This window comes from Gadus chalcogrammus, chromosome 16 (assembly GCF_026213295.1).
Source record: "Gadus chalcogrammus isolate NIFS_2021 chromosome 16, NIFS_Gcha_1.0, whole genome shotgun sequence".
Classification (NCBI taxonomy): Eukaryota; Metazoa; Chordata; class Actinopteri; order Gadiformes; family Gadidae; genus Gadus; species Gadus chalcogrammus.
This window is the reverse complement of record NC_079427.1, coordinates 8,334,672-8,345,788: the sequence shown is the minus strand read 5'-3', so window position 1 is coordinate 8,345,788 and position 11,117 is coordinate 8,334,672. Positions and strand designations below refer to the sequence as shown.

The window sequence follows — 11,117 nt, the reverse complement described above, 5'->3', positions numbered from 1 at the left end:
TGGCAGTACTGACTTAATTAAAATGGAATAATGCCGTATTTCTCCAGATTGCAGTCAAAGGGCAGACCATTAGCTGTGCTCAAGACTTGACAGAGTGATCGCCATTTGTTTACCAACACCGGTGCTGGGGGGGAAAAGGCCGCTACGAGATGGCAGCTATGACAATGTTTGGCTCATATGATGCATGCACTATTTCCTCTTAAAAGGTGATTATTGATGTAAATGATTTGAGTCTATGCTTTTTCTGATGACAGGTTTCAAGCTAACAACAGTTATGAAAGGTTTCTTCTCCACACAGTGGACAACACCATATAAGGTTTCATGAGTTTGTAGATAAGTTAAACACTACAAACACGTCTTTCTCTATTAAATTTCCTCCGGAGAAAGTTTCAGGGTACAAATGTCAGGACATGTTATACAGACTTATGGCCCATCAGGAGAATATCAGGAGAATATCAAAACGTACACGTAAGTCTGAAAGCAGCTATTGAATTTCCTCACCTTCGCTCAGATATCATTATGGAAGCGGTCCCTACCAAGAAATAATACTTCTTTCTTTTTTCGCTTTATCCCATCGGTTCTCTATTGTGTTTAACAAAGTCTCAGTCACCGAATAGTTTAGCCCTGAAGTGTCATTGTTGGATAGGATATTGTCCTATTGTCATACAATCTCAACTCTCTTTCAGCAAAATCTGCCAGAAAACACAATGCTTTCAAAAGTCCAAGACAACAAAATCTCCTCTCTTCAACTCTCACTCAAATTTTCACTGTTCTATTCAACTCTCGCAGGACTTATCAATGATTGGGACTTGGTCGGACGAAAAATCCAGACGTTTTTCCTTTAACACATTCTGCCCAATAGGGCTAATGCAATCCTTATGGCCCAATGCACTGCCAGTTGTTGTTGCTCGCTGGCTTCTATCAGGCCTCGCTCAGGGACCGGTAGTACTGGTCATCCGCCGTCACCCACGGGGGACTCATGACGGCGCCCACGTCCAGGCAGAGCACGAGGAAAACGCCCACGAACCCCGCCCTGCGTGAGCGGCGAGCCACGCGACGCCTCTTCCATGCTGATTTTTTTATAAATACACGACAATTCAAAACATTTATGTAGAAAAATGTAGTTATATATCTCTATATTTATGTTATAAAGACTGAAATAAACCAGTCGAGGGAGTGATTGGGAGTACGCCTCCAGCTTTATCTGGGATTTTCTTTTGTAAAGTTTGCATTGTTTGAAGAACTATAATACCCCCTGGCGGCAAAAGTGGGTCACACGCAGACACACAAACACGCACACGCACACACGCACACGCACACACAGCCCCAGAGTCCAATCAGTCTGGCTTGGCCAGGTGAGGCTGCAGCAGAACACACCCCCACAATATTATACTGAGATTGTACCTATTCCACTGAATAACTATGAGAATGTAGTTATTCTACTGAATACATATGTAATCCGTGCATGTGATTTTGCATGTGAATGCATGCGAAATTTACATATTTCACAGAAAATGTCCCCTTTCTTTTTCCTTTAAATTTCATTCAAATCAGAAAAGAGTACAAACACATGATTGTGTTGTTATACTTTATTCGGAAAAATAAACTACAAAAATTGCTTTGTTAAAAAATGTATTGATAAAAATGCAACTTTAACATTTTCAACATGTTACTTGAATGCAACCTTTAACCATTTGATATTATAAAACTTAAAAAAAATCCAGGAGAAAACAGACATTGAACCACAGTCATTTTATAATTCATAATATAGGTTACATTATGTTTGTTTTATGTTAGTTGCTTGATGAAATTCTCCAACAGTATGATACAGTTCCCTCAGTTCTCACATAGTAGAGATTCTAATTCAGGTAACATTAGTTGCTTGATTATTTTATTATCAAACAAAGGTCCTAGTCTGTTTGATTGACAGGTGTGATGATCAGTGGGGCAGAGTTTATACCTTCATATTTAAAGCGACTTGGGCAGAGGATTGGATAGAGAGGCTCACTAAAGGTGCAGCCAGTTGCAGAGTAGAGATGAACCCTGGCTTCCACATCATAGAAGGAGACCAGACCCTGATCATAATCAACAAACACCCCCACCTTCTGGAGCTCAGCACTCAGAGGGAGACAGACTGAAGGGTTATCTCTAAATACCAACCCATCCTTGCCGTATTGAAGAATCCAGTAACCCGTCTCAGGGGTCCACATGGTCTCACCTATTCTGTTGATGGACTCTCTGGCCACTCCTAACCACCATCCACTCTTGTCTTTAACCTGGACCTCAAAGTAAAATCGCCCTGAGGAGAAACTCTGCCTCGTGAGGACATATATAAACCTTGTAAATCTCTTAGGGTTGTCTGGGAGATTCTTCACCACACCTCCATCATATACTTGTTTCCCATCCTTAGACAGGATGAGACGGGGTTGAGCTGTATCAGGATCCAGAGTCACATCTACTTCATACTGCTGGACCCTCTTCAGTTCAGCATCACGCAGCTTCTTCATCTCCATGTTCAGTGTCTCCTCCAGCTGATCCAGGGATCTCATGAAGGTCCCTACGTATGACGGAGGACGGACCTCCACCGTCGTCCAGTCCCTGGTGTGTGGAGGATCCTTCAGGGATCTGAAGGCCTGGAGGAAGTGGAGGTGGTCTTTAGTGTGTGAGAGCTGCTTCACCTCTGAGCTTCTATTGGTCAGATCTTCTATTTCCTGCTCCAGCTCTTTGATGAGGTCTTCAGCTTGTTTCTCAGTGGATTTCAGTCTCTTTTTAACCATTCGGTTGAGATCATCCTGGCACTTTTCAATGCAGCGCATCAGAGTAGTGAGGACCTGCACACCATCGGCTATCTCTCGGTCTGCGTCTGCTTTGCTGTGTTTAACTGTGTCTTTAATCTCCTGAATATTATTTTGTCTCTCCTGGATCATCTGCTGAACTTCAGCCTCTATCTTCCCCAGCTGGGCCATCTTCACTTCATATTCCTCCTTTAGAGGTACAACAGGATGGGACTTGTGGTCTGTCTCTGTGCAGAACTGACATACAGACACCTGTTCAGTCTTGCAGAAGAGCTCCAGAAGTCGGTCGTGTTTCTTACACACCCTGTCTTCCAGACGGTCCATAGGCTCGACCAGACGGTGTTTCTTCAGGCGTGGGACTCTCTGATGTGGCTCCAGGTGGGTTTGGCAGTAAGAGATAAAACATACTAGGCAGGACTTCACAGCCTTCAGCTGGGTCCCAGTACAGACGTCACAGGGAACTTCTCCTGGTTCAACACAAGGCTGCTCTTTTACTTGTACGGACGTTCTAAACGGAGCAGCCAGCTCTGATAAGAGGGTATTGACCTGTAAATCAGGTCTCATGTCGAAAATCTTGTTGCAAACAGGACATTTGTACTTGACTTTGTCATCCCAGAACTTTGTAATACAGGTTCTGCAAAAGTTGTGTCCACATGGTGTGGTAACTGGACGGCTGAACACATCCAGACAGATGGAACATGAAAAGTCCCCCTCAGACCAGGAAGTGTTAGCAGAGGCCATTCCTAGGCACAGACGGCAAGGTTTATGTATTGAGCAATTGCATTATTTTTTAATTTCAAAATGGGAAAAGTGTTTTTATCTTCTCTCAAAGTGGTGCTGTTTTACTCACCTCGCTATAGCTTCTGTCTTGCAGACTATTTCTTCCAAAATACGTTTTCTTTTCGCCTGAAACAGGGAACTGCTTCCACTTCGGTGGCTTTGGTTTATATGCACCTTCGGTTTCGTTACCACAACATGACGTCCTCTCCTCTCCTCCCCAAACGCCTGGCTCCTCCCCTAACTTCTAGCTCCTCCCCTACGGCACATTGCTTCACCAAATAAATCCATGCACTGTGTTGGACTCTTCAAATGCGTTGATGTGTGTTCTCTTCTTTCTGGAGTTAAAGGAGAGCCAATGCAAAACGAGAAACATTGGGGGGATTTAGCGGGATTTCCGTCTCCAGCCGTGATTGACTGGCGTTGATCAACCAGGGTTTCCCGGACTTCCCCGAATAGTTTCTATTGTTACGTATTTTAAGAATCTAAGCTACCCACACATAGACCAAAATGAAGCAGGACCAAATATATAAGCCGTAAATACTATACATAGCCACAAGGGGAGCAAGACCTTATTGGAGGCTGCTCCAGCCACAGATAGCAGCACTTTTATATATACGAAGAAGCCGAAGCCATTACGGCACCCCGGCCACGCCCACTTGGCGGTCTCTACCTGAGGACAAGGGGTGAATAGTGGCCAGAGATTTTCAGCGACACCCGCGAAGGGTCACGGGCCTCTGCCCGTGGCCCATAGTACTAGCCAGAGTTATTATCTCTCACACGTGTTCTACACGATTCCTAGAATTCCCTCCGTATAGCTTCACTTACCATGCCGAAACATGCCGACGACTTTATAATAAATGAAGTGAGTTCAAAGCAACCCGGGATTGGACAACTTTCTTCGAGAATATGCAATACTATCTAACCCCGATCTTATTTTCAACAGTAACAGACAGAGAGCAAAGAGCTGTTTATGGGCGCTACGCTATAGAAACTCTCCCCGATGAGCACGCGCACACCCGAGCAGGCTAGAGACCAGTGGGTCATCGTAGAGCTGAACGGCTCACTGGTTCACGGTTAAATGAGGTTCCCAGCAGCCACCGATCACAGAGGGATACAGTCCTCTTCACCATGTTGTGAGAGCGCAGCACAGGAGGGCTCAAGCCCGAAACGACAGAATCACATTTTCACATGCCCACAATTATCCTATCGTGTGCAACTCAAAGGATAAATAGAAACGACACGTTATTATTGGAGAGCTTTTATTCTCCAAGTGTTTCATGTGCTGCGTTCGTGACGTAGGCCTGCCACTCTTTATAAAAGACCCGTTTTTTCTGGGAACATCTCAGCTGAATTAAAAAATATCATACATTTTTCGAAACCTGGTAATCCAGCACTTTTACTATTTTGTTGTTGCTGTAAGATTTATGCTTTGCGTGTTCGGTCTCACCTGTCTATTAAATCAAATTCCAAACGACTAAATGTAAAGACCCGTCTTTGAAATCAGATGGGGCTGATAGTGTAATTATTGGTATTTGAACGCCATTCACATTTGATGATCAAAATGTTTACTTTTCGCATCATTTCACTTCACAGAACGAGAGTTGATCTACACCAGTTTCCTATTCCCCATCCACCCTGAGGATCCCTCGCTACACCTGCACACCAATCTAGACCAAATGTAAAGTTATCTCTATATATTTGTGTTTTAAAGACTGTAATAAACCAGTGGAGGGAGTGAATGTGAGTACGCCGCCGACTTTTTCTGGAATTTATTTTGTAAAGTTTGCATTATTTGAAGAACTAGACTACCCCCTGGCGACACACACACACACACACACACACACACACACACACACACACACACACACACACACACACACACACACACACACACACACACACACACACACACACACACACACACACACACACACACACACAAGGCGAGGCTGCCTAAAATTAGACATCAGCAGAACACACTCCCACAATATTATACTGAGATTGTATCTATTCCACTGATTACATAGTATACTGTACTGAGAATGTAGCTATTCTACTGAATACATAATGAACGCATGTGAAAATTGACCTATTTCACAGAAAATTTCCCCTTTCTACTTTATTTCCATTTTTATTCAAATCTAAAAAGTGTACAAATATTTGATTGTGTTGTCATACATTATTCGGAAAAATAAACTACAAAAATTGTTTAGCGAAAATATATCGATTATTTAACTAAAATGCACATTTCATACTTTCAAAATGCTACTTGACTGCAACCTTTAACCATTTGATATCAATAAACTTAAAAAACATCCATGAGAAAACAGACATTGAACCATTTTATAATTTATCATAGGTTACATTATGTTTGTTTTGTTAGTTGCTTAATGAAATTCTCCAACAATATGATATAAATACAGTTCTCTCAGATCTCACATAGTAGAGATTCTAATTCAGGTAACATTAGTTGCTTCATTATTTTATTATCAAACAAATGTCCTAGTCTGTTTGATTGACAGGTGAGATGATCAGGGGGGGCAGAGTTTATACCTTCACAATTAAAGAGACCCGGGTTGAGGATTGGGTAGAGAGGCTCACTAAAGGTGCAGCCAGTTGCAGAGTAGAGATGAACCCTGGCTTCCACATCATAGAAGGAGACCAGACCCTGGTCATAATCAACAAACACCCCCACCTTCTTGAGCTCAGCTCTCAGACGGAGAACGACACAAGGGTTATTATGAAATAACAACCCATCCTTGCCGTAGCCAATAGTCCAGTAACCCGTCTCAGGGGTCCAATTGGTCTCATCTATTCTGTTGATGGACTCTCTGGCCACTCCTAAAAACCAATGAATCTTGTCTTTAACCTGGACCTCAAAGTAAAATCGCCCTGAGGTGAAACTCTGCCTTGTGAGGACAAATATATACTGTGTAAATTTCTTAGGGTTGTCTCCTGGATCCTCCGCCACAGTTCCAAGATGTACATGTTTCCCATCCTCAGACAGGATGAGAAGGGGATGAGCTGTATCAGGATCCAGAATCACATCTACTTCATACTGCTGGACCCTCTTCAGTTCATCATGCAGCTTCTTCATCTTCCTGCTCAGATTCTGCTCCAACTGATCCAGGGATCTCATGAAGGTCCCTACGTATAACGGAGGACGGACCTCCACCGTCGTCCAGTCCCTGGTGTGTGGAGGATTCTTGAGAGTTCTGAAAGCCTGGAGGAAGTGGAGGTGGTCTTTAGTGTGCGAGAGCTGCTTCACATCTGAGCTTCTATTGGTCAGATCTTCTATCTCCTGCTCCAGCTCTGTGATGAGGTCCTCAGCTTGTTTCTCAGTGGATTTCAGTCTCTTTTTAACCATTCGGTTGAGATCATCCTGGCACTTCTTAATACAGCGCATCAGAGTAGTGAGGATCTGCTCACCATCAGCTATCTCTCGGTCTGCGTCTGCTTTGCTGCAAGTAACTGTTTCTCTGATCTCCTCAACCTTTATTTTTCTCTCCTGGATCATCTGCTGAACTTCAGCCTCTATCTTCCCCAGTTGGGCCGTCTTCACGTCATATTCCTCCTTTAGAGGTACAACAGGATGGAACTTGTGGTCCGTCTCTCTGCAGAACTGACACACATACGCTTGTTCATTCTTGCAGAAGAGCTCCAGAAGTCGGTCGTGTTTCTTACACAACCTGTCTTCTAGACGGTCCATAGGCTCGACCAGCCGATGTTTCTTCAGGACTGAGACTCTCTGATGTGGCTCCAGGTGGGTTTGGCAAAAAGACATAAGGCACACTAGGCAGGACTTCACAGCCTTCAGCTGGGTCCCAGTACAGACGTCACAGGGAACTTCTCCTTGTTCAACACAAGGCTGCTCTTTTACTCTTACGGATGTTCCAAACCGTTCAACCATCTCCGATAAGAGGATATTGATCCGTAAATCAGGTCTTGTGTCAAAAAGCTTGTTGCAAACAGGACATTTGTACCGGTCTTGTTCATCCCAGTGCCTTGTAATACAGGTTCTACAGAAGTTGTGCCCACATGGTGTGGTAACTGGGCTGCTGAGCACATCCAGGCAGATGCAACATGAAAAGTTCTCCTCAGACCAGGAAGAGTTAGCAGAGGCCATTCCTAAACACAGACGACAAGGTTTATGCATTGAGCAAGTCCATTATTCTTTTAGTCGCATAACGGAAAAAGTGGTTTTAACTTACTGCGGTCAAGTGAGCCGCCATTCGTTCATCCGCGGTTAAGACAGCCGTCACACAAAATCTTTGTGTGCCTTTAATCTAAACAGCCTTTGTGTGGTATCTCGCAACGCTTTCAAAATAAAAAACCTTCACCTACGTGTGTAGATATATAGAACACTAGCTGTCTTACGGCGGCGTCTACAACGTCCGCACTTGCGGCCATCTTGCCAGACAGCTGCTCACCAATAACATTGTGTTGGTACTGGTACGTGTACTTTTTAAATAACCATAACTTGCTACATTTTCAGACGGTTTACAAACGGTTTGGTTTCTTACAAACGTTATTAACGTGGTTATAATAGTGTACCTATTTTAGAAGATTATTCAATTTTATTTTTTCGTTTATAACAAGACAAAAAAAAGTACATGTACCACTACCAACACAGTGTTATGGGTGAGCAGCTGACTGGCAAGATGGCCGCCAGTGCGGACGTTCGACTCCATTGGCCAGCAGAATATGCATATGGGAGTTTTTTAAATAATATTTTCTCAAAATCTATACAGTAAAATCAAATGGTTCCTTGTGTACAAGTAGTCAGCACACCGGTTAATATGGTCATATCAGTCAGTGCCTGAACTTATGTATAATTCGGTCTATAGCCCACTTCAAAATGCTGACATAATGCAATTTGCAAAGGCGAGAATATGCATGTGTACGTTTTTCAAATGACATTTTCTCTAAATCTATACAGTAAAATCACATGGTTCCTTGTGTACAAGTAGTCAGTACAACAGTTAGCATGGTCAGGTCAGTCAGTGCCTGAACTCATGTGAAATTCGGTCTATAGGGCACTTCAAAGTGCTGACATAATGCAATTTGCAAAGGCGAGAATATGCATGTGGACGTTTTTCAAATGACATTTTCACATTTCACTTCAGGCATTGACTGATATGAAAATACTAACGGTTTTACACAAGGAACCATTTGATTTTACTGTATAGATTTAGAGAAAATGTCATTTGAAAAACGTACAACACGAATTTCTCATAAGTTCAAAAAAATAATAATCTATTATTATATATATATATATATATAATATAATTAATAGAATATTAAAACCACGTTAATAACGTCTGTAATAAACCAAACCGTTGGTAAACCGGTTGAAAATTAAGCAAGTTATGGTTATTAAAAAAGTACATGTAGGCCTACCACTACCAACACAATGGGTGAGCACTGCAGCTGACTGGCAAGATGGCCGCAAGTGCCGACGTTCTAGACGCCGCCGTAACAGCTAGTGTTCTAGATATCTACACACGTAGGTGAAGGGTTTTATTTTGAAAACGTTGCGAGATACCACACAAAGGCTGTTTTTAGAGTAAAGACGCACGAAGATTTTGTGTGACGGCTGGCTTAACCGCCGATGAACGAATGGCGGCTCACTTGACCGCAGTTTTAACTTCTCTTAAAGTTGTGCTGTTTGACTTACTTTGTTGTGGTTTCTGTCTGACGGAGAATGTTCTTTTACGCCTGAAAGAGAGAACTGCTTCCACCTCGGTGGTTCTATGCCGCCTTCAAAGTAGATCGGAGGTTCAGAAGCTCTAACTTGTCTATGCGTAAACCTTCCCTTCTTCCGAAATAAAAGTTTTCAAGGCTATGGAGCATCTATGGAGTAGAGTCAAACTGCAATACTGCATCCACGGAGAACAACACGCTGGCGTGAACAACCCAGGCGCGACGGAAGTGTGACGGACGTGACAAAAAAAAAAAACTTTTATTACACACCGCTAACAGAAACCAAAGATCAACCATGGAAGTAAGTGAGACTTTCAATATGCTTAATATAGCCTATTGAGTAATATAATATTCATGTTAAAGCCGTGCCGGAGTTTATTTACTTTTCGCTAAATTCGAATATAATAATACCCCACCCTTTTTGAAAAAATAAGCTGCACTTCGTTCATAGAAGTCAGTGAGAGTTAACCTGATCATAATAATTATTAATATAATGAGGAAAATTCAATGTTAAAGCCGTGCTGTGGTTTATTTAGTGTCATCCGTAATCACCAATGTGATACTACAGCAGCCACACCATTTAGATAACTGTAAGGATCTAGTGGAGCTGTCCTATAGGTGCAGAACTGCCCCTGCAGCCACAGGGGCAGAAAAGTGTCTGTCAATTATTCAATGAGTAAATAATACACTAAATTCCATTAAATAATTGTCTACACACTAAATTTGTTTATTTGTCTAAGTAACGTTTTAAAAAAAATAAGCTATAAGAATGGTTACTGACATGTCATAATATTGTTTTATTATGTTAACATTTTTTAAAAAAACTTTTCTTAAGCTATAAAAATGGTGACTTCATTTCGAAATATATATATTTATTTTTGTTAATTTAAGCGATAAATAGGTTTATTTGTCAATTTTTTTTTTTTATAATTCTGAGGTACCTTCCATCCAACCACAGTACTTCTGTCCAGCCTGGGTAACTTCCGTCCAACCACTCGTCCCGCCTGAGTGTTATGTCGCGCCAGGTTATTGTTCTCCGGGGATGCAGCTGGATACTATTGGAGTAATGGCTGCGTTCGAGACGTAGGCCTGCCACTCTTCATAAACGGTCTGAAGACCAGTCTTTTCTGGGAACATCTCAGCTGACTTCAAAATATCTTACATTTTCAGAAACCTGGTAATCCAGCACTTTAAGTATTTTGTTGTTGCTGTAATGATTTATGCTTTGCTTGTTCTGTCTCACAGTGGCGAACTTAGCCCTTTGGGGGCTCCAGGCGAACAGTCATTTGGGGGCCCCTGCATCTACCGGTCTCAGTACCTTATATCGCAGAATGAGATACTCCATACAAGGGATGAACAAAAGTCACTATCCTTCTTTCATGCAAATGTTAATTATCTATTTACAAATTGAGAATAACATACAAAACAATAAGATTAGTTATGTTGACACATTACACTGACTGTTAACCATAAGTCCTCATTTACCTGAGGGTTTCCAGTAGCTCACAGCAGCTATCTGCTGTGAGCTACACAGCATTTTTCATTACTATGTAATAGTATGCTTTTGTGAATCTGCGGCCCTTGGGCCAGAGTGCTGGGTCATCTACAAGAATATGTGTGCACCTGCCCAAGACACAGCAGCTTGGGCCAGAGTGCTGGGTCATCCACAGGAATATGTGTCTCGCAGTCATTGTTATCGTTATTGTCATAAATTTCAATAACCAAAGTGGAAGAAGGAGAGTGAGAAATATTCACTACCAGTTGTGCATCATCTCCGTCAGTTTGTTGACACACGTCATTAGCATCGCTGCTGGCTGAGCCAGAGCCACTTGGAATGAA

At 42.3% G+C, this 11,117-nt stretch overlaps 1 protein-coding gene and 1 pseudogene across 1 annotated transcript; both read right to left on the bottom strand.

Annotated features, from left to right (window-relative positions):
* Window positions 1–1,587: 1,587 nt before the first annotated feature.
* LOC130406541 (E3 ubiquitin-protein ligase TRIM7-like) lies at window positions 1,588–3,733 on the bottom strand. Its single transcript, XM_056612185.1, has 2 exons — window positions 3,646–3,733; window positions 1,588–3,538 (listed from the first exon to the last, which is right to left on the bottom strand). Exon 2 carries the CDS (start codon window positions 3,534–3,536, stop codon window positions 1,911–1,913), a length of 1,626 nt encoding a protein of 541 aa, XP_056468160.1. The 5' UTR covers window positions 3,537–3,538; window positions 3,646–3,733; the 3' UTR covers window positions 1,588–1,910.
* A 2,254-nt stretch (window positions 3,734–5,987) lies between these two features.
* Window positions 5,988–9,489, bottom strand: LOC130406542 (E3 ubiquitin-protein ligase TRIM39-like; annotated as a pseudogene).
* Window positions 9,490–11,117: the final 1,628 nt, after the last annotated feature.